General features: G+C 46.6%; 1 protein-coding gene and 1 non-coding gene across 2 annotated transcripts; both read right to left on the bottom strand.

Moving 5' to 3' along the window:
- Positions 1-3,044: 3,044 nt before the first annotated feature.
- On the bottom strand, positions 3,045-3,257 carry LOC123462396. The gene has a single exon (XR_006638221.1). It is a non-coding gene; the product is annotated as a small nucleolar RNA U3 (small nucleolar RNA).
- Positions 3,258-4,254: 997 nt separating this feature from the next.
- LOC123462363 (S-phase kinase-associated protein 1-like) lies at positions 4,255-4,959 on the bottom strand. Its single transcript, XM_045155632.1, has 2 exons — positions 4,521-4,959; positions 4,255-4,271 (listed from the first exon to the last, which is right to left on the bottom strand). Exons 1-2 carry the CDS (start codon positions 4,957-4,959, stop codon positions 4,255-4,257), a joined length of 456 nt encoding a protein of 151 aa, XP_045011567.1.
- Positions 4,960-27,973: the final 23,014 nt, after the last annotated feature.

The raw sequence follows: 27,973 nt of genomic DNA, 5'->3' as shown, positions 1-27,973 counted from the left end.
TCCTTCTCTTTCCACCTCTTTCTCATTAGTTGCCTCAGCACCTTTTGCTGAAAGGTCTATTTTCCCTCCCATCAATTCTCATCTGTACCTTTATTACCCCTGAGTTTTGTTCTTATCTTTTAAATTTACTTTATTTATTTGTAAGGAGAGAGAGAGGAAAGACAGAGAGAATGGGCATGTCAGGGTCTCCAGCTGCTCCAAAAGAACTCGAGATGCATGTGCCACTTTCTGCACTGGGCTGTACATAGGCACTGGGGAATTGAACCCAGGTCGTCAGTCCTTACAGGCAAGCATCTTAACTGCTGAGCCATCTCTCTAAACCTTGAGTTTTGTTCTTTATGATTTTCTTTCCTTTGATTTGGGTTTATTTTGATTTTTTTTCTAGGATCTTGAGGTGAGAGCTTAGTTTATTGATCTCAAGACTTTCCTCTTCCCTAATATAAGCATTTGGAACATGGCTTTAGTGTATACCTCACAGTTCAGTGTGCTGCGCCTTCATCATTTACATTCAGTCCAACTGATTTCCCTCAAGACTTTACCTTTTGACTCATGGACTTTGTAGAAATGTATTTTTATGTTCTTATGTAGTTGACGATTTTCTTGTCAGGGCTTTTTTTTTTCAAGGCAGGGTTTTCACTCTAGCCCAGGTTGACCTGGAATTCACTATGTAATCTCAGGCTAGCCTTGAACTCACTCATAGTAATCCTCCTACCTTGGCCTCCTGAGTGCTGGGATTAAAGGAATGCACCACCATACTGAGCGTTTTACCAGCTTTTGCATTGTGTATTTTGCAGCTCTGTTGCTCTGTGCATACATATTTAGGATCTTATTTTTTATTTTTATTTTTTATTTTTTGGTTTTCTAAGGTAGGGTCTTGCTCTAGCTCAGACTGACCTGGAATTCACTATGTAGTCTCAGGGTGGCCTCGAACTCATGGCAATCCTCCTACCTCTGCCTCCCGAGTGCTGGGATTAAAGGCGTGCGCCACCATGCCTGGCTGTTTTTTTTTTTTTTTTTTTTTTTTTTCATGGATTGACCCTTCGTATTCATTATATTATGTATCTCCTTATCTCTAGTGATTTTCTTTGTTCTAAAACCTACCTTACTTAATATTATTATAGACATTCTTGCTTTCTTCAGGTTTAGTCTTCACAAGGCATATCTCTTCCATCCCTTTACTTTCAACCTATCTATCTTTAATGTGCTATTCTTGCAAACAACATAAAGTTGGATCATGTTTTCTTATCCACTTGTCTAATCTCTGCCTTTAAAATGGCGACCTTAGGCCATTTACATTTAGTGTAATGATTGATACATTAGGCTTAATTTTGAGTTTTCTGCTTGTTCTTTCTGTGTTTGGCTTCTCTGTTTTATTTTTTCTTGCCTTTTTCTTGCTTGAAAATTTAAGCAATATTTTCACCCATAACTTTTGAGTGTATCTGTTTTCATAGTGTTGTTAGTAATTCCTGAAGGCGCTGCACTGAATACACCCAAATCATCACAGTCTTCTGATGTACTCACAGTCCTTTATTCCCATCAGAATTTCTTGCTGAGTATAGGGTTCTCAGCTGATTTTTTTGTCGCCCCCCCCCCCCCCCGCCCTGCTGAGGACTTTTATACTCTTATACCACCTCTTCAGATCTCATGACTAACCTGATGTTATGTGATTTGTTTTACTTTTGTGGTTCAGGTGACATTTATTTTTGCTTTCCAGAATTTTTCCTCTTATTTCCTATATAGTTCAGAAAGAGGGAGAGAGAGAGAGAATATATGGCATGTATGGAGTGTACCTTCCCACCCTGTGGCTCTTACATTCTTTTTTCTTTTTCTTTTTGTTTTTTCTTTTTTTTTTCCTGTGGTAGGGTCTTACTTCTGGTCCAGGCTGACCTGGAATTTACTATGTAATCTCAGGGTGGCTTCGAACTCATGGCAACCTTCCTACCTCTGCCTCCTGAGTGCTGGGATTAAAGGTGTGTGCCACCACACCTGGCTTCCTATGTCAGGTTTGTCTTTTTTGTTTTGTTTTGTTTTTTTGGCTCTTACATTCTTTCCATATCCTTTTCTTCAATGTTCTCTGAGCCTTGGAGGGTTTTTTTTAAAATACTTTTTATTTTTATTAATTAATTTATTTGATAGAAAAAGAGAGAGAGAGAGAATGGGCGCCCCAGGGCCTCCAGCCACTGCAAACGAACTCCAGATGCATGCGCCCCCTTGTGCATCTGGCTAACGTGGGTCCTGGGGAATTGAACCTGGGTCCTTTGGCTTTGAAGGCAAATGCCTTAGCCACTAAGCCATCCCTCTTGGAGGGTTTTTAAAAAATATATGTATATGTTCACCCCAGCTTCTGTTACCTTGGGGCCCTTGGAGGGTACTTTATAAGACCCCACAGTGATTATTGATAACCCCACTGAGGAGGGCCCTCACTGGAATAAGGGAGGGAAGGAAACACAAGACTATGACTAAATTGCAATATGTTCATATATTACAGTTCTCTCTTTTTTTTTTTTTTAAGGTAGGATCTTGCTCTAGCCTAGGCTGACCTAGAATTCACTATGTAGTCTCAGGGTGGCCTCAAACTCATGATGATCCTCATACCTCTGCCTCCCAAGTGCTGGAGTTAAAGGTGTGCACCACCATGCTTGGCTACAGGTCTCAATAAAAAGAAAAAAAAAATAGTAGAATAAAAGCTGTGATAATTATTTTTCACATAAATGTTATCTGAGGAAAACTTTAGCATTTCAACATTGTGTTTATGTCAGTTTTCATAGACATTCTTAATCTGCACAAGCTCCCTTCCTTTTTGAATGGTAATTACTTTCAGCATCTCTAGAACTATTTGTTTTATTTCTCTTTTAGTCTTTTAAAGTGACAAATTACATTAATTACGTCTTTAATGTTGGAACCAATTTTTCATTCCTGGGAAAGTACCAACCTGATCACATTTTATTTTTCATTCATTGTCAAGTTGTGGATACTATCATATTTTGCCGTTTCGCATTAGTATTTAGAATAGTATTTTCTGGTAATTTTCTTTCTTTTTCTTTTCCACTCAGTCTGTGTCCTCTCCCTCCAGCTCCTCGAAGGAGAGCAGGAACCACCGTCCGTGGCAAGTGGCAGTTTCAGGAAAGCGACACCAAGTGCCACCTCACGCTGAGGAGAGAACGCTGCGCCTCCTCCTCGCGGTCTCCGTGCTCCACACAGCCAGAGAAACTTCTCGAGCAATGGACTGTAGAAATGATCCCTGAAAGTATATTCTTTTGCTGCAATTTTCTTTTCATTTCTCCACATTTGGTTTTGTTGTCTAGCTTGTAGTCGCTTCTTACAATGAGTTAGGGACTTTTATTTCTTTTTACAAATTTTTAATGCAGTTTATTTTTTGCATTTTTATGTGTTTATTTGTGGGTAGAGAGAATAAATAAATAAGGGTGAGCCAGGGCCTTTTGCCACTGCAACTGAACTCCAGATGCATGTCACTTTGTGCATCTGTTTTTTTTTATTAATTAAGTGGTTTTTTTTTTTAATTGAAACCTAACAAATTGTCTAGTTACATTTCCCCACAAAACCACAGACTGGGTAATAACTGAGTCTTTAGGCAACATATTCAAAGCTGTGATTAAAAATTTAAAAAGATCCACCCCCAAAAAAATAATAAGAAAGAAAAACCAAACCCCAGTCCTCAGGTTCAATGAAGAGAACCCAGCTACATACGAGCTAATCAAGAGCAGCGTTCTGCTTGGCTCAGGAGGCTGGAGGCATCCTAACAGCTCCAGTCAGAGCATTAACTTCAAGTTGCCTGCTTCCAGTTTCCAAGTCTTGAACAAAGATCCTAGTTTTTCTATTACAAAACCCCTCTCGTAAGTTGTTTTATTTACAATGGCAACTCTGAAAAGTTCACTGAAGTTAACTGGACAATAAACCAGGCAGAAATCGCTTTGCAAAAAACAGAAAAAGTCCAAGATGCCACTCTCTCCAGAGAACCCATAGCTCAGTTTTATTGAGAGTAAAGAAAGACAACTTTCGCTCACACTTGAAGGAACTCCGCCTTTAACTTGGAATCTGTACTCAGACTCCACATGCAAGGAGGACACTGTTATGCTAATACAGTTGATTTGCTGCTGCATTTCCCTACTGTGTGTCTAATACTTAGCATCATAAACAGAGCAGTGCAACTAGTATTTGGAACAATCCTTATAGTGTTACAGTGTCAGGCACAACCTTTTATTTCTCTTCACACTACTGGTTCTCTTTGCGCACCTAGGCCTCTTCCTCTTTGGTAAAATCATCTTTTTTTTTTTTAATTTTTTATTTATTTATTTGAGAGCGACAGACACAGAGAGAAAGACAGATAGAGGGAGAGAGAGAGAATGGGCATGCCAGGGCTTCCAGCCTCTGCAAACGAACTCCAGACGCATGTGACCCCTTGTGCATCTGGCTAACGTGGGACCTGGGGAACCGAGCCTCGAACCGGGGCCCTTAGGCTTCACAGGCAAGCGCTTAACCGCTAAGCCATCTCTCCAGCCCGGTAAAATCATTTTTAAAATTGAAGGTTTTGCTGATCTCCTCAGGAGTCTTCCCCTTAATCATATTGGCAACAGTCTTGCATGTAACGTCCAGCAAACCCTTGATGTCTAAGTAGTTTGCAGCCAGCATAAGTTCAAAAAGTATTCCTTGGTCAACTTTCAGGAATTCTTGGTCCCGCACAGGGATGTCATCCGTCCACTTCTCTTTGTTCTCGTCATCCTCAGGAGGAGGAGGGTCTTCCTTATGGTGGGTGCACCACTGAATGACCTTTTTTAGTATTGCTGCATTAGCATTTGGTAGGGGAACTGGGTCATCCTCTCCTTCATCATCCATTCCCAAATCTTCCATCACGGTTTTGATGGTCACAGACTGCTTGGCAATTTCTACATCAACTTCAAATATCTCTCCATCAGAACTTTGCAACTTAATTGAAGGCATGGTATTGGGGGTCAGCACCGCGGGCCGGAGGCTGACGGGAACGGCGAGACGTCCGCGCACGGGAGAAAAAGATGGACGACAAGGCCACCTGCATCTGGTTTTATGTGGGTACAGGGAATCCAGGCCAGTTTCTTCTGCAAGTACCTTTGAACACTGAGCTATCTCCCAAGCCCCAACTGCTTTATTTCTTTTTTTTTTTTAAGTATTTTATTTTTATTTTTTATTTATTCATTTGAGAGAGAGAGAGAGATAGAAATAGGCAGGTAGAGAGAGAGAGATAGAAAATGGGTGTGCTGGGCTGGAGAGATGGCTTAGCGGTTAAGCGCTTGCCTGTGAAGCCTACGGACCCCGGTTCGAGGCTCGGTTCCCCAGGTCCCACGTTAGCCAGATGCACAAGGGGGCGCACGCATCTGGAGTTCCTTTGCAGAGGCTGGAAGCCCTGGCGCGCCCATTCTCTATCTCTTCCTCTATCTGTCTTTCTCTCTGTGTCTGTCTCTCTAAAAAAAAAAAAAAAAAAAAAAAAAAGAAAATGGGTGTGCCATGACCTCCAGCCATTGCAAATGAACTCCAGATGCATGCGCCCCCTTGTGCAACTGGTTTACGTGGGTCTTGGGGAACCAAACCTGGTCCTTTGGCTTTGCAGGCAAATGCCTTAACTGCTAAGCCATCGCTCCAGCCCCCAACTGCTTTATTTCTAAGCATAGTCATAATGCATATAAATCTATAATGCTTTGGCTTGGATTTGTATTCACCAATATGATTTTGGGAAAAAATTTTTTTAAAAAACTCCTGTAGTCATTGATTTCTAGTTTTGTTCTACTGTGATTTGATAATTTGGTGGCATTTGTTAAGACTAGCTTTGTAGTCTAACATGTGATCTATTTTAGAGACAGTCCCATGAGCTGCTGAGAAGAATGTGTATGCTGTACCCACTCTAGAAGCTTCTCTTCTTTCCATATCAGGGGCCATTATTGACTGTAATTAGTTTTGTGGCCTGGGGGGCCAGGCACGTTCCCACGCACCACAGAGATGTCTCCCCAGGGCTGTCTAATGTCCAAGCTGAGGGCTATACCTTGAGACCATGGGAGAGTGTGGGGGGGGAGATCACAGTGGGAGGGAGAACAGGAAGAAGTTGCCATGCTGTCTGCTGCTCTCAAGCCTTTCAGACCCTTCTTCATAGGGAAATCATGTAGGGGAGAGAGGACACTGTGGAGACCCAGTAAGTGCTCAGCCACCCAGGGCTCAGCACTCTCAGTGCTTGTAAGCAGCAAGCCACATGTGGCAAGGAGTCAGTTCTGGAGGCTGGGCACTCTGCTGGCTATGGGCTTGGGACTCAGTCTCCACTGTTATCCCCAAGTGGTGGGGCTGCTCCTTACCACAGAGGACTGCACCCCCAACCCCCAACCCCTGCACAGCTTGACCCCTCCTGCTCACAAATACACCACTGATCCTCCCCAGAAGACTGCCACTCTCGTGGTCATTTCCCACCCAGATGCTGTGACAAGTTGTACCCAGGCTCCCTACTGGAGACCGTTCCCGGTTTGTAGGTCTCCAGAGTAGCTCAGTCTCAAACAACAGAGACTCACTCAAGATGCCACTTGGCCATAAGCCTTCTGAGATGTGAAAAGTGGGCAAAATGAGTTTCTTCTCTGAGACTGTCCTGACACGGAGGAGGAGTTGCTATCTCCCCAAATTCCCCCAGTGGACATAAGGCAGGAACAGCGGGGTCTGTTCTGTGCGTGGGAGGGCTCATGTGATTTTTTACCACAGGTTCCTGGCTACCTTTTATGGTGGCAGCTTTGCCTCCCTCTACCCCTCCACCCCCACCCCCGTCCCCCGTAGCCAGGGCCAGACCTGTGGGCTGTTTCCCACTGCATAACCTTTGTTCCTTCAAGTTTTTAGCCATCCTGTCACCCTGGTCCTTTGGCTTTGCAAGCATGCACCTTAACCTTGAGCAATCTCTCCAGACAACCCCCCTATTTTTTTTTTTTTTTTGAGGCAAGGTTTCACTCTAGCCCAGGCTGACCTAAAACCCACTCTGTAGTCCCATGCTGGCCTTGAACTCACAGTGATCCTCCTACCTCTGCCTCCTGAGTGCTGGGATTAAAGGTGTGCACTACCACACCTAGCTTCAGTCTTTGCTTTTTTTAAGCTTTTTATTGCCAACTTCATTCATAGACACAATGTACCTTGGTCATAATCCCCTCCTTCCGCCTTCCTTTATCTAATCAGTCACTCTTGGGTTTTGATGTCATCACATTTCTGCTGTCATATTAGGCGACCACTGTGAGTTCACGACTGCCATGGCCACTTTGTGTCTGGAAGCCAGTATCCAAGCACTCCGCCCCTTCCTTTGGCTCTTACATTATTTCCTCCACCTCTTCGGCAATGGTTCCTGAGACTTGGAGGACGTGCTAGAGATGTCTTACTTAGTGCTGGACACTGGGCTTGGGGTGTCTCTAGTAGTCACAACCATCTAAAAAGAGCATCTTCACTAACCAAAAGCGAAAGAGACATAAATATACTGACACAAGCGTAAATATTTAGAAGCAATTTTGTGGCCAAATTATATCCATGTTACCAAACAACAGGAGTAGCTTCCCTAGGGCTCAGGACCTTGCTAGCCATAAGCTTTTGATTAGGTTTTCAGTGCCAGTCATGAATTCCCTTTCATGAAGCCGGCGTCAAATCCACTCAGAGAGTAGTTGGTTTCCCCATAACATACATGATGCCACTGCAGCAGCTGGACGACGTAGTTGGACAAAGCAGTGGACCCTACAGGCCATGTAGTTTGTAAGGTCCACTGCTGCTTAAGACCACTGATGACTTTTCTTCCCCAACAAGCTACCACTCTTTCCAGCACCAAGACAGCTCGTCAACAGGGAGGAGGCTTCCAGCTCAGCTCCAGCTTGATTTCTCAGTGTCCTGAAGCCTAACCCTGGTGCGGCATCAGCAGTAGGGTCTTACCATTTAGCTCTGATGGGCAACCAAGAACCTTGGCAATAGCCTGTATTGTCTTTGGGGTTTTAGGGACCCCTCTGACCAACAACTCACTGGAAGGTATCCCAGGAGATATCTCAGGAGTTCAGTCTTTTGTTTGTTTGTTTGTTTGCTTGTTGTTTTTCGAGGTAGGGTCTCACTCTAGCTTAGATTGACCTGGGATTCACCACGTAGTCTCAGGGTGGCCTCGAACTCACAGCGAGTGCTGGGATTAAAGGCGTGCACCTCCATGCCCCGCTGGGAGTTCAGTCTTAGTGTTTTCTGTCTTGCTAGGCGTATTCTTTCCTAAGCCTTTGGTTAGGGTTGGTTGTTTCTAGACTCTGTCCCCGCTGGTGCTTCCAGGGTGCTGACTTCTCCAGCTTCAAGTGTGGCGTACATGAGGCAAGAAGGAAGCCCAGAGGACACATCACTGTCTTCTTCTTTGGGTTCTGACATGTTCCTAACAAGTCTGCTTCCTTCTTCCCACCTTTCAGAATCTCCTCATGATTGTTTTCTGTGTAATGCTGAGAGGGCTTCTGGTCATATTTAATGGCACTAACAGAGAAAATCTGCCTATCCTATTGTCCAAAAGTATAAATCTTTTCTGAGTAGAGAAACTCTGTGTGTGTTTTCAGGAGCATTGAGATGCAGACACATAAAGGCTTCCTGTCAGACTTTTGGTTAAGTGCCAGGCCCTGTACTGGAACTCCAGAGACAGAACAGAAGAAGGCACCTCCCCAGCCTCCAGGGGACCTTCAAGGACAATGAAGCACCGTGTCAGTACAATAACCATGATACTTGCTCTGATGGAAACAGGACCAGGTAGGAAGGGCTGGGCAGACCCACATGGGACCTGGCTTCATGGTGGGAGGGAAATGCTTGAGTCAAGTCCCCCAGAGAAGGACCTTTCTTGACAGGTGAATATCAGGACATCACAGCGGTTAGAGTGGGGAGGGGCACATGAGAGAAACAGTATTTTAGATCTGCACCTATTTAACTGTAAGATGCACATGAGGGCTGGAGAGATGCCTTAGCAGTTAAGGCGCTTGCCAACCAAGCCTAAAGACCCAGGTTCAGTCCCCTACCACCCACATACAACCAGATGCATAAGGTGGCACCATGTCTGGAGTTCGTTTACAGTGGCTAGAGGCCCTGGCATGCTCATTCTCTCCCTACCCCCTCTCTCTGCCTCTGCTTCTTTCTCTCACTCTCAAATAAATAAATAAAATAAATTTTAAATGATGCACATGAATCACTGGGTATTTTCAAACTGCAGATTATGACTCAGAAGGTCTGGATTAAGGCCTGGGATTATATATTCTTTTTTTTTTTTTAAAGATTTATTTCTTTGTTTATTTGAGAAACAGAAAGAGGTAGAAAAAGAGAGAATGGGTGCACCAGGGCCTCCTGCCACTGCAGACAAACTCCAGATGCATGCTCCACTTTGTGCAACTGGCTTTATGTGAAAGAGAATTGAACCTGGGCCATCAGGATTTGCAAGTAAGTGCTTTGAACCACTGAGCCATCTCTCCAGCCCCTATTGTGTATTCTTTTTTTCTTTATAAATATTTATTTATTTGAGATAGAGAGAGTGATAGAGAATGGGTGCACCAGGGCCTTTAGCTGCTACAAAGAACTCCAGATGCATGCGCCACTGTGTGCATCTGTCTTATGTGGGTCCTGGAGGAATTGAACCTGGGTCCTTTAGCTTTGCAGGCAAGTGCCTTAGCTGCTTAACCAGCCCTCCAGCCCCTATTCTGTATTATTTTTTTCTCAATTTTTATTAACATTTTCCATGATTATAAAAATATCCCTATTCTGTATTCTTAACAAGCTCCCATAGGATGCTCATGATTCTACTGACTCATGGGCCAGAGAAGTAGAAAAGTAGGGTGTGGGATTTTGAATCAATGTTCCAACCAACCACCCAGATTATTCATTTGTAAAATGACAATAACAAGAATTCGGTTTCACAGGTGTATAGTGAGGGCTAAAGAGACAGAGTGTTTAGCACTCAAAGGTCCCAAAAGCAGAATCCGGAGAAACAGTCACTCTTCCCTACGGCTCTCTGGGTGACTCATTCATCTCACTGGCTGCAACAAAGGTGGAAGGACCCGATTCTCCCAAAGGATATTTGGCCAGAAGTTGAGCAGTATGAAAAGATGTTAGCGTTGTCTTTGTTGTGAGTACCCTTTAATTCTTACTTTTCCTTCACATCGACATCAGGAAGCCTTGCTCTAGTCACAGCCACTCCGGGCAATTTGTACTGGCTTTTTTTTAAATTAAAATATTTTTGTTCATTATTTATTTATTTATTTGAGAGCGACAGACACAGACAGATAGAGGGAGAGAGAGAGAATGGGCGCCCCAGGGCCTCCAGCCACTGCAAACAAACTCCAGACACGTGCGCCCCCTTGTGCATCTGGCTAACGTGGGACCTGGGGAACCGAGCCTCGAACCGGGGTCCTTAGGCTTCACAGGCAAGCGCTTAACCGCTAAGCCATCTCTCCAGCCCTGTACTGGCTTTGAAAGACTCTGCTCCCAGCAAGACAAGCTCCTCTCACCACGTAGCTTTTCTAAGTAATGAAGAGATAGTGACCACCTCTGTAGTGACTCAGCAAAACCTGTGATCGGTTCATAGGTGAGATGTGCGGTTGGTTCATGTGCAAGACCTGTGGGTGGTGGACCTGGCAGTCTTGCTGCCTGGAGCCGTGATTGGAAGAATCACACCTCGCTCCTTTCCCAGCTGTATAAGCAGGCTATTTCTCAGTCCCATCAAGTTAATCTAGGAGGATTCTCTCCAGGGTGCTAACACTCAGTATTGAAATTTTAGGTCCAACAAAAGCTTCTCCCCAAAGGTCTCCTGCCTGCCTGTGGTCTTGCTCATAGGCTGAGCGGTTATACAAAGAGCGCACAAACCCCGGATTTCCAACTTCACAATAATAGCCAGGAGATGGCTGAAGAGTCCCAGAGAACCACTGAAAGATAAACACTCCGATCCCCAAATCTCAGAGCTGTCACATGAGGAGGAGGTTGAAGAGTTCCGGAGAGAGACTCAGTCACTAGAAGAGTAGAGAGGGAAAGAGAGAGAGACAGAGAGAGAGAGAGAGACAGAGAGAGAGAGAGAGAGAGAGAGGGAGCTGGAACTCTGAGCCCAGAGCATATGCTATGCCTTGAGCATCAGAGCAATGAAGCCCAGGCTTAGCAAGAGAAGTCTCTGGGCTTGGCAGCCTAGGTTGTGAGCTTCTGGAATCCAGGGCTATCAACGTGAAGGGAGCTGTTCCTTGCCTATCTGTGATTTCTATTCATATAGAGCATATGAACCCTGGGGGTGGAGGTGGGGAGCTGTTTTGGGTACCTGGCCACAGTTACATGGGATTGGAATTGGTATACATGGGGTTAATGCTCCTGCCCGAGACAAATGTTTTGTGTTGAGGAGTCACTGCTGAGAAAGAAAAGGAGGGGGCAAGAGAAAGCCCCCTTTTTTATTATTCTGAGGTGCATTTTAATTTGCACAAGCAACGCTGTACCTGTGATGGATGACACAGAGGGAAAAATTACAGCCTGGGCAGCCCAGCAAAGGGGGAAAAAATAAAAGAGATCCAGGAAGGATTAAAAACAGCCATTGTGACAATGCTGCATCCTGATCAGGCTGGGGGGCGGGGAGGAGTGCCTGAGTGGGACAGGGAGGAGGCCCAGGGGCTGTGGACCAGATCCAGAGGAGCTGTACGGCGGGCGCCCAGCCTGGACTACGTGCACCCGAGGCACTCCCTCCATGCAGCCTCCCCAGGCCGGGGCAGTTACTGAGAAGGAAGGGGTCAGGTTGAGCCAGCCCTTGGCAAACGGAGAATTTGCCAGAAGTTTGCCTTTTCTTGCCATTGGTCTCTTCTTTCTCTGCTTTTGTTCTCCATCCATCTCAGAACTTCGGGAGGAGCCTCAGTGATTCCCTCTCCCTACTCTCCTGAGGACACGCCCATTCTAACAGCTCTCTTGAGGGCACAATCAGAGCAGCCAAGATTTGGGGATCTAATCAGGCCTCTGCCATCCCTGCTGCTCCTGAGCGGCTCACGGAAGCCCAGCAGCCCAGGGAGGTACCGCAGTTTGTCCTCTTCCTCTGCTGGTTAACGGCTCAGAGCCTGGATTCTGGAATCAGATGCCCAGACCTCATGAAGCCTGACTTGAAAAAAAAAATTATTTGTTTGAGAGTGACACACAGAGAGAAAGAGGCAGACAGAGAAACAGAGAGAGAGAGAGAGAGAGAGAGAGAGAGAGAGAGAGAGAGAGAGAATATGGGCGCTCCAGGGCCTCCAGCCACTGCAAACGAACTCCAGACGCATGTGCCCCCTTGGGCATCTGGCTAATGTGGGTCCTGGAGAATCGAGCCTAGAACTGGGGTCCTTAGGCTTCACAGGCAACCGCTTAACCGCTAAGCCATCTCTCCAGCCTGAAGCCTGACTTTTAAGTAATATATATACTTTTTAATATTTTATTTATTTCAGAGAGGGGAGAGAGAGAGAGAAACAGGTAGAGAGAGAAAAGGCAAGCTAGGGTCTCCGGCCACTGAAAACAAACTCCAGACACATGTGCCACCTCGTGCATCTGGCTAATGCAGGTACTGGAGAATTGAAACCTGGGTTCTTAGGCTTCACAGGTAAGTGTCTTAACTGCTAAGCCAACTCCCCAGCCCAAGTATGACTTTTCTACTTGATACATGAATAACTTCCAAGGAAAGTTCTTAGCCCAGAGAGGCTGTATTCCTCCCAGTCTACCATAGAGATATAATAGGAATTACCTCCTAAGACAAGTGTGAAGACCAAATAAAACGGGAACCAGAAGAAAACAGGCCAAACAAGGATGAGTGAAGCAGGGGTGTGCTGAGCTCAGTGTATACCTGGCTGTCCCCAGGGCGGCTGGCTGACCTTTACGCTCATTGTCAAGATTTTGAAGGAAGGAGGAGTCAGAACATGACTGACCCCAAAACCAACTTAAACATTTCACTCGGCTTGGGACAGTTTCTTCTCAACAAGTTCTTGGAGGTTAGAAGAATAGCTGGCTGTTGACTATTATGTAGGGACCCAGCTGGATACTAATAAAGAATGCTAGGAGAAGCACACTGGTTTGTCCATGGTGGTAGAATTTCGTTGTAAGGCTGCCTGCCCTTGTTTCTTTTGTTTGTTTGTTTGTTTGATTTATTTATTTGAGAGTGACAGACAGAGAAAGAGTCAGATAGAGAGAGAGAGAATGGGTGAGCCAGGGCCTCCAGCCACTGCAAATGAACTCCAGACGTGTGCGCCCCCTTGTGCATCTGGCTAACGTGGGTCCTGGGGAGTTGAACCGAGGTCCTTTAGCTTTGCAGACAAGCGCCTTAACCGCTAAGCCATCTCTCCAGCCCCCGCCCCTTGTTTCTTCTAGGAGCAAAACTGAAGCAAACCTCAGACTCCTCTATCCGAGACGTCTCCAGGCCACAGCCAGGCAGGGAAATAGCAGTAACGTGTCCTTGCAGCCAGCGCACCAGTATTGATGATGTCGTGAGAAAAATGGCTGAGAAATCGTAAGGAGCCCTCGTGGGACCCCGCCTGGAAAGCTGAGCACTTCCCTCCTCACTCACTCATTAATAATCCAAACAGCCAACATTTGCTGAATGCTCACTGTGTGCCAGGCCCTACTGGAAGCATTTTCTGTGTGTTCCTTCATTTAATATGAAAGGGGGAAGAACAGTTATCGCCTTCCTTTTGCAGAAGATGAAACCATGGTTCAGGAGAGCTTAGGATTCTTGTCTTGCCTAAGATCACAAACCTGGAGGTGCCTGAGCCAGTGCTTGAACCCAGGTGTTTTTTTTTTTTTTATTTTTATGTTTTTGGTTTTTCAAGGTAGGGTCTCACTCTAGCCCAGGCTGACCTGGAATTCACTATGGAGTCTCAGGGTGGCCTCGAACTCATGGTGATCTTCCTAACTCTGCCTCCTGAGTGCTGAGGAGATTACAAGTGTGCACCACCACACTTGGCCTTACTTTTTTAAAAAATATGTTAATTTCCAAAAAGTTTTATCGACGACTTCCATAATTATAGACATGATACACCATGATAATTCCCTCCCCCCTCACTTTCCCCTTTGCAACTCCACTCTCCATCATATATCCCCCTTTTCTCTCCATCAGTCTCTATTTTAATGTCATCATCCTTTCCTCCTTTTATGAGGGTCTTGTGTAGGTCGTATCAGACACTGTGAGGTCACAGATATACAGGCCATTTTGCATCTGCAAGAGTGCATTGTAAGCAGTCCCTACCCTTCCTTTGGCTCTTACATTCTTTCCACCACCTCTTCTGCAGTGGACCCTGAGCCTTGGGGGGTGTGATAGAGATGCTTCAGTGCCGAGCACTATTCTGTCGCTTCTTCTCAGCAGTATGGTGACTTTTGAGTCATCCCAAGGTCACCACCATCTGAAAAGAGAAGCTTCTCTAACCAAAACTGAGAGTAACATTAGTACATATAGGTATAAATGTTAAGAAAAGTGCTTATAAGGCAGTTTGGTGAGCATAAGTCTGGCTTTTTTTGTTTGTTTGCTTGCTTTGTTTTCATGGTGGGTCTCATTCTAGCCCAGTGTTGCAGTCAGCTCCAAGCTTCTGGGATGAACCTCGAAACCAGACACAGATTATGGGAGGAAGGGATTTATTTCAGGCTTGCAGATCCAGGGGAAGTTTCATAATGGTGAGCAAGAGAAAAACCACCTCTAGCACCACAAAAAGCAAGAACAGGGCTAGAGAGACAGCTTAGTGGTTAAGCGCTTGCCTGTGAAGCCAAAGAACCTGGGTTTGAGGCTCGATTCCCCAGGACCCACGTTAGCCAGATGCACAAGGGGTCACACGTGTCTGGAGTTCGTTTACAGTGGCTGGAGGCCCTTGTGCGCCCATTCTCTCTCTCTCTCTCTCTCTCCCTCTCTCTCTCTCTGCCTCTTTCTCCCTCTGTCTGTCATTCTCAAATAAAAAAATAAATAAAAATAAACAAAATTTAAAAAGCAAGAGCAAACTGGCAGCCAAAGAACCTAATGAAGAACATTTTGTTGTTTATTGGCCACTTATTTATTAATTTATTTGTGTATGTATGGATTTATGAGAGAGAGAAGGAGAGAGAGAGAGAGAGAAACACTCCAGGGCCTCCTCCCACTGCAAACAAACTCCAGATGCATGCACCATTTTGTGAATCTGGCTTCATGTAGGTACTGAGGAATTGGACCAAGGTTATTGGGCTTTACAAGCAAACATCCTTAACCACTGAGCTCTTATGTTTGTTTGAGGTAGGGTCTCACTCTAGCCCAAGCTGACCTGGAATTCACTATGTAGTCTCAGGCTGGCCTTGAACTCATGGCAATCTTCCTCCCTCGGCCTCCCGAGTGCTGGGATCAAAGGCGTGCGCCACCACGCCCAGCTGACGACTGATCACGTATTGGACATTTTGTACTTCATCCTTGCAGACCCGTCTGTTCAGTTCACCAGTCCATTTAAACAGGGTGAATATTCTGAGACTCTGGGATGTTTGACATCCAGTCTTTCTAGAGACTGGGCTGACATTGTTACTCGTTAGTGTTCGTGTCTTTCTGCCTGTGGCTTCCGGGAGCCCATGCTCTTCTCTTACCTGCCCTTTACTTAATACCAGCGGCACGTGAGGGTCTGGATTTGGGGGAAGGGTTGGGTTCTCAGGAAGGCCTTAAAGGACTGTGGCTCTGAGTTGGAAGAGTCAAGTCCTTTAGGCAAAGACTTTCCTGCCAGTGCCTGTTATCACTTCTGGAACAGCCAAGGAAAACTCTGGAAGTGGATTGGCCAAAGTACAGTCTCGCTCTGCTGTGTGAGCCTCGTGAGTGTGAGTGCTCCCTGAAGTGGAGGGAACACTCTTCCTGCCCCTCGCATTGTTACACAGTCCACACAAGGCTGGCCGTTTTGATTATTAACAGCTCGACCTGTCGCCGCTCATCTAATTAGTCATAGAGGATGACTCCTGAGGAGCGCTGCTGTTAGGTAAGGCTCCTCTCCCCAGGAGTCTCTTCCCTCTGAACAGTTCTTATATAGTCTGAAATTCAACCACTAATGATGTTCTTCTCCGGGTCCATTATCTTCCTTTCTTCCTGGGATGGGCGCTACCTTTTAATCAGGTCATCCCTTAGGGAAATTGTTCTGGCTCCTGGAATTGGGCTGCGGGTTTCGTTCAGTCAGTGGCAAGTGTGCCTCGCAGCCGCAAAGCCCTGGGTTCCGGTCCCAGCTCCACAGACGCCAGGCATAGGTCTAGAATCCCAGCACTCAACAGGTGAAGGTATGAAGGTCAGAGGTTCGAGGTCATCCTTAGCTACACAGGAAGTAAGGGCAGCCTGGGATACAGATCTCCAAAAGATATAGTGCTGGAATTTAGACCAGACTTTGGGAACTTCATGCAAATTGTGGATGTTCTGTCCAGAAACCGACAGAAATTTTGGGATGAGGTTTCTGAACTTGGTTTCCTGTCTTGTTCAGAAGTCCTCTGGTCGGGAGCTTGTCTTCAGTGGACATATGTCCTACATTCTCCCCTTTGTATGGTAACAGCCTCCATTCTTGAATTGGACACCACCCGCACATGGCATCGATGGCTTGCCAGTTTTCCTTGAGCACTCACTTCCCAAGCACACGGCCATCTTAGTACAAGCTCCTGCCTAAAGGTGCAATGGCTATGGTGCATGAAAGGCCTGTTCTGATCTCCCTCATGGAACAGAACTGTTGTGGTTTAAATAGAAAATGCCAGGTATGGTGGCACATGACTTTAATCCCAGCACTTGGGAGACAGAGGTATGAGGATTGCCAAGAGTTTGAGGCCATCCTGAGACTACATAGTGAATTCCAGGTCAGCCTGAGCTAGCGTGAGACCCTACTTCAGAAAACCAAAAAAAAAAAAAAAAAAAAAAAAAAAGAAAAAGAAAAAGAAAAGAAAAAAAGAAAACGCCCTCAACAGGGCACTGATGGTGCTGCTTGGAAAAGTTGTGGAACCTTTAGAAGATGGAACCTTGCTAGAGGAAACAGGTCACTGGTGGTGGAAGGGGGAGTTTTATAGCTTGGCTCCACTTCCTGCTAGCCCTCTCTTTCTGACCCTGCCTGCAATGTGACCAGCTGGCCTCTGGCTCCTGCCACCATATCTTCCCCACCATGATGGAATCTATAGCCCCAAACTTCAAGACAGAACCCTTTCCTTCCTTAAGCTGCTTCCTGTCAGGTATGAGATCACGCCAAGTACAGTAACAGATACATCATGTGGGGTGATGTAGGCTGGTGGGAGTCTCCACTCTATCTTTGTGTTAGTTTTTCCATTACTGTGACAAAAGAGTTCAGAAAACAACAACAAAGAGAGGTTTATTTTGGCTCTTGGTGTCAGAGATCTTCGTGTTGTTCTTGTTCTTGGGCCTATGGTGAGGTTGAACAACATGGTGGAGGACTGTGGTAAAGAAAGCTGCTCACCTTGTGGTAGCCAGAAAGAAGTGGGGAGACAGAGAGAGAGAAGAGAAGGGAAGGGAAGGGGAGGGGAGGGAAGGGGAGGGGAAGGGAAAGGAAGGGAAGGAAAGGAAAGAGAAGGTAAGGAAAGAGAAGGGAAGAGAACAGAGGAGAGAGAAAGAGGGAAAGGGGAAAGAGGGAGGAGAAGGGCGAGGGAGGAAAGAAGTAGACAGGGCAGGGCCAAGACACACCTTCAAAAGCACAGCATGATGACTCACTTCCTCTAGCAGGCCTTCCCTCCCAACAGCCCAGTCAGTGTGACCTCATTCAGGCATGACTCCACTGATAAAGTGTCTTCATGATCCAGTCACTTCTCAACTGTGCCAGCAGCCGAGGAAGCAAGTGTCCAACACGTGAGTCTCTGGGGACATTTTACATCATAGCCACACCCACCCTCATGGGGAGCCCTAGCTTGTGGGGGGGTTCCACAGCCTCTGGGGCGGCCCACGGCTGCTGCGGGCTCTTCTGAAGGGGGTGGAAGCCGTAGGTGCAGCATGGTCTTCCTTGCTGGCTGCTCCAGCCAGGGGCAAGTCAGGGCTTCCCATGATCTGCTGGGAAGTAACTTTGCCAGCTCCTCAGAGATGAGCCACACAAAGCAGGAGGCGCACGCCTTCTCAGCAGGCCTTCACTGAGCTTCCGGAGACTTTCATAACGTTACCACGAGCCCGGCAGTTAAGACAGCAGAAGCTTCTTTCCAGTACAGTTCTGGAGCCCAGATGGTTGAAATCAAAATGTCAGCAGGGCTGCGTTCTTCTGAAGGCTCCAGGGGCAGAGCTGCCTCTCCCGCCTTCCCCTGTTCCAAGCCATGTGTGATTTGTGGCTGCGTGCTCTGGGCTCTGCCTCTGACTTCACGTGGCCTTCTCCTCTAGTGCCCGTGCCTTCTTCTCTTCTGTCTAGGGACACTTGTCATTGGGATTTTTGGGCCCATCCATTTGATCCAGAGTGATCTCATCTCCAGATTCTTAATTGCATATTCAAAGGACCTTTTTAAAGATAAAGTCACATTCAGTTTGTAGACCATCAGCAGAGCTTCTGGTGTGGAGGGGAACCCTACAGTCTTACTACAGGCATCTTGCAATCACCAGAAAAGCCAGTCTAAGGCCAGTACTAATGTGACAAAAGGCAAAGCCAAAACATGGTGAAGAAACTAAGTCAGGGCCTTGACCCTCCTGCGTCAGAGGCTAACTTCTGTGTGGAATTCCTATGAGTGAGTTAAGTGTCTTTGTTTTCCATTTCGTTTTTTTAAAAACATTATTTATTTATTTGAGAGAGAGAGAATGGGCGTGCCAGGGTGTCCAGCCGCTGCAAATGAACTCCAGATGTGTGTGCCCCCTTGTGCATCTGGCTTATGTGGGTCCTGGGGAATCAAACCTGGGTCCTTTGGCTTTGCAGGCAAATGCCTTAACCGCTCAGTCATCTCTCCAGCCCTGTTTTCCATTTGTGGAACTCTCTTCCAGCTTTGAGCCCAGTGTGTACCCCATCTCTCAGAGGTCCTTTGTGACACTTACCTGGGCTGCAGAGGAGGCACCTGCTGTACAATACACACTAGTTTGGGGGGAAATTCTGCCATTTGTAGATCTTGGGTTTTCCACCCTCTGCTGTCTGGGTCACCCTGGCTGAATCACACACCCGCATTTCATCTACTCGCCCCAACCCTCACCTTTGTGGAGATCACCCATGCGATCTGACATCTGCTTCTGCCCTTGCCACCCCTGCTGGTGGCAGTCTGGACCCGCCCCTCGCCCCTCCCATCTGGAGGTCCCCATCTATCACACCTGGCTTTACAGCCTTGCAGCTGAACCCTATCCCCGAGATGGTCTCTGACTATGCCAATTTAAATTAATTTTGCTAGTCAGATTTCACGAGACACTGAATCAAAGGCTTTTCCAAAATCAAAAAGCACTAAATCTTCCGCGGACCCTCTTCCCACTAATACCACAAATTAGTTAGAATAAAACAGCTCTCTGGTTTCCCGGCATGACTTCTGCGTAAACCTGCCAGAGGCAGCGCTTGATGGAGGTGATGGCTCAGGCTTCTGCTGCCCTCCAGCTGCTTACTGCAGGTTTTTGCCTCATAAAATTTATCGTAAATTTTTAATCATAAAATTTATTCTATGGCTTGCCTACAAACAGAACTTATGGCTTCCCCTGGGGGTGGGGGGAATTGCTGGAATCGGTTTTCCTCCTGTTTTTCAAGTTCAGTCCTGTGTTTTTCCTCGCTAGTCATCTCCCGTGGCCTGTCAACTCTCTGAAAGTCCATCAAGAGTTCTTTAAGTTCATTAGCTAATTCTGGCAGGACCTTTCTGTTTGCATGCCATAGGGTCCTGTGATTTATGTATCTCTCCAGCATTTAATTTTTCTAAGTGACCCTTTACCTGTTTTTTATTATGACTTACTAATTGAACCCATTTCCCAACTTTATTTTTCTTATTAAAGACAGGTTTTAATAGGTAGTTCATTTCTCAGCCACTTAAGGGCCCTGATTAATTTCATGAGCCTCCTAGTCATTCAGGAATGGATGGCCTTTCTTATTAATATTTCTCTGTCCCCAAGTTGGAGGTTCTGAGTGCGAGAAGCGGAATAGAAGCATGGTTGGATGCACGGCTCTTATTCAGACTCCACCTCCCTCACTTCCTCAACTGGACGGTGTTTCTTCAAGGTCCTATGTCTGTAGGAAGGGGGCAGGAGAACCTACTCCAGAAACTTGTGGTGAGGATGCAGAGAATGTGCCAAGTAAATATCTGGGTTTTTGTTGTTGTGGTTTTGTTTTGTTTTGTTTTGTTTGAGGTAGGGTCTCACTCTAGCCCAGGCTGACCTGGAATTCACTAAGTCTCAAACTCACAGTGACCCTCCTACCTCAGCCTCCCAAGTTCTAGGATTAAAGGTGTGCACTACCACGGCTGGGGGTGGAGAGAGAGAGCTAGAAAGAGAGAGAAAGAATGGACACACCAGGACCTCCAGCTGTTGCAAACAAACTCCAGATGCATGTGCCACCATGTGCATCTGGTTTTACGTGGGTACTGGGGAATCAAATCCAGGTCCTTAGGATTTGCACGCAAATGCCTTAAGTGCTGAACCATCTCTCCAGCCCTCTAAATATCATTTTTGAGAGTAGTTCTTTTCCATTCAAACATTCACTAGTAATTCATTAAGTTTTGATTCTTTCTTTCTCCCTTTCTTCCTTCTTTCCTTCCTTTTTTTCTGAGGTATGGTCTCATTTTAGTCCAGGCTGACCTGGAATTCACTATGTAGTCTCAGGCTGGCCTCAAACTCAACAGTGATCCTCCTACCTCTGCCTCCTAAGAGCTGGGATTAAAGGAGTGCGCCACCACGCCCGGCTGATTTCTGACGCTTTCTGTACTGACAACAGCGAGCCCCATGCAGAGGGGAAGGCCACAGGCTGGACGCTATTTCCTGGTCTGTGCACCATGGAACCTTCATCCTGGTGCGAGACAGCCAAACACCCAAGTGCCTGTCACTTCAGGCAGAGTGAAAGAAACTCTAGATGTCATTTCAGCAGAGGAAGGAAGAGCCTTTGCAGAGAATGTTGTGTCCTCAGAGGTCTGGAAGACTGCATTCTAGGGGGGAAAGGCCACTGTAAAGCACCGTGAGGTTTGCTTTGCAGGGCACTAGGGAAAGGGGAATGCAGGATGAATGAGCGGCATGGGCAAAAGCCAGGGACGTTTGGGAATTCTCCAACCCGGGGTGGCTAGAGGACAGGATATATGAGGAAGTGGTGATGGCGGGAGTGGGGAGGGAGAGAAAGACAGGGCTGGCAGGACAGCTGGGGCCAGGTTGTCCAGGGGCTGACAACAGTGGCGTGAGCCCCATTCTGCAGGGCAGTGGTTCCCTAAGTCTGGTCTCTGCACCCCCACCCCCACCATCACCATCACCAACCACCCCTGGGAGCTTGTTAGAAGGAAAGTGCCCACCAGTAACCCCAGTCCTACTGAATCCAAAGACCAGAGACCACCATCTGTGCTCTTCCAAGGCCTCGGGGATTCTGATGCAAACTCCAGTTCAAGGCCGCCGCTGCTGCTAAAGGTGGATGATGAAGGTTGACGATTAAAACAAGCCATTAAGAATGCACTGTGTCCTGTCCTTGTTAGTCATGAATGTGGCTGCACATAACAAACCCAAAATGCAGTTGTTTCTCCAATTACAGGTTTATATTCTCTCCCTAGCAAGACATCCAAAGGAGGGGAGGCTAGGACGAAAGCTACTATTCCTGGGAGTCTCCGGAACCTTCCGCAAGGTGGTAAGCTGACCGCTGCGTCTTCAGGTTTCTCTTGTCTCTGGCATTAAGAATGAGGAACTAGGGGCTGGAGAGATGGCTTAGCGATTAAGACACTTGCCTGCAAAGCCAAAGGACCCAGGTTTGATTCCCCAGGACCCACGTAAGCCAATGCACAAAGTGGCACGTATGTCTGGAGTTTGTTCACAGTGACTAGAAGCCCTGGCACGCCCATTCTCAATCTCTGTCTCTATGCTTCTTTCTCTCTCTCTCTATCTCTCACTCACTCACTCAAATAAATAATTTTTTTTTTAAAAAAAAGAATGAGGAATTAGGGGAGATGGATCAGTTAGTAAAGTGCTAGCTGTGGATGCTCAAGAACCTGAGTTGTATCCCACCACCCATGAGAAGTGCTGGATGTGGCTGCATATGCCTCTAATCCCAGTGCAGGGAAGGCAGAGACCGGGTGAGCCCCAGGGCCTTGTGGATAGCGAATAGCCAAATTGATAACCTCTGAGGTTTAGTGAGAGTGTGTCTCAAAAAAAAAAAGGTGGAGACTAATTGAAGAAGTCACCTAGCATGAACTTCTGGCCTACACGCATGCACACACACACACACACACACACACACACACACACACATACATGCATGCACACCATACACATACCAAAAAAAAAAAAAAAAGAAGAAGAAGAAAGAAAGAAAGAAAAAGGAAGGAATGAGGAACCAGAGAGAAGCTAATGCCTTCTGACTGTTCCCCTTCAATTCTGTGGAAAGTTCTCCTGGACACAACTGGTGTTTCTGGGAGCCCTATCCTGCAGCTCGTTTTGTATTACTTAGAACTAGATCAGGGGCACTCCAGCTGCAGGGGAATCTGTAAAGGTGACCATTGTCAGTGGGACAAATTGCAGTCCTAAATATAAACCAAGTTCCAGAGGCTGGGAGAAATGGACACTAGCTGACAGATGGACAAGATCAGTGTGACCAACAGTCTGTTGAGAGCCTGAGGCAGACATGGACAGCTGGCTGGAGGGGAGTCAGTCAAGACAGACTTTACAAACCAAGCTCCAAAGCCACCTCTGCTCTTCCTGCCTCTGCAATCCTGAGAAAAATCTCTGCCTTTCTGGGCCTCAGTTTCCTCATCTCTCAAATGCAGATGTTTCTGAAACAAGCTGTGGCGATTTGAATCAGATGTCCCCCATAAACATATGTGTGTTCTGAGTGCTTGGTCTCCAGCTGGTGACAATTTGGGAGGTGGAGACTTGCTGGAGGAGGTGTGTTGTTGGGGAAGTGGCTTTGGGGGAGTTATAGCCAGCTCCCCCTTGCCAGAGTTCAGCTCACTCTCCTGCTGCTGTTTTCCGCCTGCTGTGGCAGAGGTGACGTCCAGCCTCCGCTCATGCCATGCCTTCCCCTACTATCATGGAGCTTCCTCTAGAGACTGTGAGCCAAAATAAACCCTTTCCTCCCATCACCTGCTTTTGATTGGGTGTTTTGTTCCAGCAACAGGAAGGTAAGTACCACACAAGCCTCACATGTGAATCACAAAGAACAGAGCTTATGTTGAGCGTTCAGTGAGCGCAGCGGGACAAGAGCCATTCCAGGAGCACGGTGAGCCTGAGCTTGGGCATGAGATGTACAAATGAAGAAGAGGCCAGAAAAAGACATAAGGAGGGCTCGCCTGACTTGCCCTGCCTCCTATTACACAGTTGGAACATATCTCATCTCTGACTCTTTCCTCGGGTTCCAGAAGTGGCCTTTTATGAAGAGCTCAGCCTCCTGAACCCCTAACAGAGGTATTCTTGACCTAGCAGGACCCTGTGGCTTCTGGCCTAGTTGGGTTTTGTCTTCTATCTCTGGGGAAGAACAGCTGTCCCCAGAGTCCCCCTGAGATGGGGCCTTCCATCCTTTCCTAGTTATTAGTTGCACTTGGCCCCTTTCAGGATAATTTCCCAAGAATTGCAGAGTTTACAGCCACACAGTGTGATCCAACTGCACAAGGGTGATGGGATCCCCAGAGACCCAACCAGCAGGAAGAGAGAAAGCTTTCATTCTCCGTAGAGGTGAAGTTTGATCTGAATCTTTTTAAAAATTTTTTAAAAAAATTATTTATTTATTTATTTGACAGCAACAGACAGAGAGAGAAAGAGGCAGAGAGAGAGAGAATGGGCATGCCAGGGCTTCCAGCCACTGCAAATGAACTAACTCCAAATGTGTGTGCCCCTTGTGCATCTGGTTAACATGGGTCCTGAGGAATTGAGCCTTGAACCGGGGTCCTTAGGCTTCACAGGCAAACCGCTAAGCCATCTCTCCAGCCCTGATCTGAATCTTTAGAATGGTCAGAAACAGGCTGGAGGCAAGCTGAAAAAGTAGTAGATAGGGAAGGAAGGCATACCGGGTAGATGAGATATCAGAAACAGAGGTGGTGGGAGTATGGGTGAGCAGGGGAGGGCTGATATCTCTAAGGAATATGCTGGCTGGGCTGTGACTTCTAAGGCTGTCTAACCTAATTCATGAGTTTCAGGCCAACGAGAGACCCAAGAGACCACGTCTTCAAAAAAGTGGACAACATGGGCTGGAGAGATGGCTTAGCGGTTAAGCGCTTGCCTGTGAAGCCTAAGGACCCCGGTTCGAGGCTCAATTCCCCAGGACCCACGTTAGCCAGATGCACAAGAGGGCGCACGCATCTGGAGTTCGTTTACAGTGGCTGGAGGTCCTGGCGCGCCCATTCTCTCTCTCTCTACGTGCCTCTTCCTCTCTCTGTCTGTTGCTCTCCAATAAATAAATAAAAATAAAGTGAAAAAAAAAATTTAAAAAAAAGTGGACAACATGCCTTAGGATCAACACCTAAGGTTGTCCTGTGACCTTCATACATTCACATACATGTGCACCTGCGTGCGCACGCGCACACACACACACACACACACACACACACACACACACACGCAAGCAAGCATATAGACATGCATGCACACCACACAAACATGCAAAAAAAAAAGTGTCTTCTGGAAGCTGGGCGTGGTGGCGCACTCCTTTAATCCCAGCACTCGAGAGGCAGAGGTAGGTGGAGCTCCATGAGTTTGAGGCCACCCTGAGACTACACAGTTAATTCCAGGTCAGCCTGGACCAGAGAGAGACCCTACCTAGAAAAACCAAAAAAAAAAAAAAAAAAAAAAAAAAAAAAAAAAAAAACCAAAAACAAAAAGCAGATACTGCCAAAGACTAGTCGCTGTCCTTGGTGCTTAAAATCAGCACGAATGCAGACTTAAATCTCAACATTTTGCAAGTGAGGAATGGAGTCTGGGGGAGGACCCACAGGAAGCCCACAGCAGCTACAATACTCAACAGGCTCCAGAGCCCATTTCCGAGTGCCTTTTATTTGTTTGTTTTTTCAAGGCAAGTCTCACTCTAACCCGGGTTGACCTGGAACTCAAACTCACAGAGATCCTTCTACCTCCTGAATGCTGGGGACTAAAGTTGTGTTCCACCGCACCCAGCTCAGCCAAGTTCCTCTTTTGACACCATAGCATCTCCCAACTTCCAGCACCTTCATCCTAAGCCTTTAAGCTGAAAAGGATTCCAGGAGCAACCGTGCATCCCACTCAAGGGCATCTGTCACTCAGGCCACAGAGCTTGAGTGAAGTCTGGAGACCTCCAACTCTCTAAGCCAAGGTCTCTTAGCCTTGTCTGCACTCTAGATCACATGGGAGACTTCAAAACACCCACAAGGCCAAGGCTGATCCCAGACCCATTCGTTTAGAATGGCTGGAGTAGGACCCAGTCTTGGTAGTTCTGAAAGCCTCCCGGGCCATGCCAGTGTGCAGCCACAGCTGAGAGCTACCAGTGGCTGTCAAGCTGCATAGACAGCCAAAGCTCCTGGAGGGCCCATTCGGACTCCACCAGCAATCCCACCCCGGCGTCCAGTCTCGTGGGTCTGGAACAGGGGCCGAGGACTGCATATGTCGAGTCACCAGCTGCTGTGGCCGGACCCCACTTTGAGGAGCACTGCTCCAGGCAGTTCTGCCCAAGTCTCTCTTCCTCATGTGTTTAAATGCTCCTTAGCACCCAGACACAGATAACCCTGGTTGTCACCCCCAGTTGGAACACTCCCTCTCCCCCCCCCCCCGCACCTTGTAGCTCTGTGGGGATTCCAAATAGACAGTAAGAGATGAATTTAATAAAACAAGAGGCATTAGGAAATTTGGCCCGAAATAAACAGGGCTGATTGGGAAAGTGTAGGGGGGCAAAGTATTTAAGTCACTTGAATTGTCCGTGTCACTTGCTTCGCCATTCCGTCAGCAGGGAAAGGCGGTCTTGACTTAGTGACCGGCAGCTTTGGTCTTATAGACAGAGCAGCTGAGGGACACCATGGAAAACTCCACTCTCTATTCAGCTAATAAATATGACCCGGTCTCAGTTGCCCACTCTGCAAAGGCTGGTTGAGGACAGATTGACATGGAGAGGAGTCTCCCGGGGTAACCACTGTAATTGGACTATATCTTCATCTATCCCCCTTGGCTCGGCTGCAGGCACCCCTCCTGTGAGGGGTCTCGGCAGCACATTTTCGTCACAAGCTCGTTCTGGGGAAATGTCTCCCATGCTCTAGAAGGATGCTGGTCACTGGTTACAGTGGTTGCCTTGTTTACCAGGCAAGCACACTGTGTTCTGGAACAATCCTCTTCAACATGCAATCTGGAAGAACACTCTCTCCCCTCACTTATACAGGAGAATTCCTCCTTCCTTGCCTTCTCCATCTCATTCCCACCACCAGCTAAGTTTGTGTCCCCACCGGCTCCTCAGATTTCAGAGAAATTAGACAAGTCCCTCCTGTGCCTCACTGGTGGCCTGCTCAGTCACATTTGATGGAGGGATACCAACATCTAAACAAAGACATGTGATCTGAAATCTTAAAATAATAAATTATTGAGCACCTAAAAACACATGAGAACTTTTGCTTCTGTTTGAACTAATCCAGGAAGCAGAATCAATATTTATAGATTTTTTTTTGTGTGTGTATGGTTCTGGGGATTTCTAAGAACCTAGGGTCTCATGCTAGGTGAGTACATTTTCCACCACTGAGCATACATCTTCAGCCCCATTTCTTTTTTTCTTTTTCTTTTTTGGATTTTTGAGGAAGGGTCTCACCCTAGCCCAAGCTGACCTGGAATTCACTATGTAGCCTCAGGGTGGCCTTGAACTCACAGCAATCCTCCTACCTCTGCTTCCCGAGTGCTGGGATTAAAGGTGTGCATCACCATGCTTGGTTTCATTTCTTTTATAAAATTTATTTTTATTAGATATGGACATACTTAGTATGTAAATAAGTCATACTTCATTTAAAAAAATATTTTTATTTATTTATTTGCAAGCACAGAGAGATAAAGAGAAGAGAGGGACAGAGAGAATAGGCACACCAGGTCCTCCAGCCACTGCAAACAAACATGCATGCACCACTTTGTGCATCTGGATTTTACATGGAAAGTGGGGAATCAAACCCAAGTTGTTAGGCTTTGCAGGCAAGCATCTTGTTGCAGTCAAGTTCGCATTGCTGGTAGAACTCACACAACCAAGAGTCACTTGTGGGGGAAAAAAAGAGGGTTTTTTTTTTTTGGCTTACAGACTCAAAGGGGAAGCTCCATGATGGCAAGGAAAACGACACATGAGCAGAGGGTGGACATCACCTCCAAGCCAACATAAGGTGGACAATAGCAACAGGAAAATGTGCCAAGCACTGGCAAGGGGAAACTGGCTATAACACCCATAAGCCCACCCTCAACAATACACTTCCTCCAGGAGGCATTAATTCCCAAATCTCCATCAGCTGGGAACCTAGCCTTCAGAGCACCTAAGTTGATGGGGGACGCCTGAATCAAACCACCACATTCCGCCCTGGGCCCCATAAAATGATAACCATACATGATGTAAAATGCAATGCATTCATCCAAATTTAAAAGTCCCCATAGTTTTTATCAATCTCAATGATGTTCATACATCCTCATAGTCCAAGATCTTTTTTTTTTTTTTTTTTTTTTTTTTGTGGTAGGGTCTTGTGCTAGTCCAGGCTGACCTGGAATTCACTATGTAGTCTCAGGTTGGCCTCGAACTCATGGTAATCCTCATACCACTACCTCCAGAGTGCTGGGATTAAAGGCAGGTGCCACCACACCTGGGGTCCAAGATCTTTAAACTGAGCCATAATACCAAAAAAAAAAAAAAAACCTATAATGATGCAGAATAAACATTCACACTGCAAAAGATGGCATTGGGCATAGCAAAGAAAGACTCAAGCAATACATGAT

This window comes from Jaculus jaculus, chromosome 7, assembly GCF_020740685.1.
Source record: "Jaculus jaculus isolate mJacJac1 chromosome 7, mJacJac1.mat.Y.cur, whole genome shotgun sequence".
Classification (NCBI taxonomy): domain Eukaryota; kingdom Metazoa; phylum Chordata; class Mammalia; order Rodentia; family Dipodidae; genus Jaculus; species Jaculus jaculus.
This window is presented reverse-complemented; position numbering and strand designations above follow the sequence as displayed.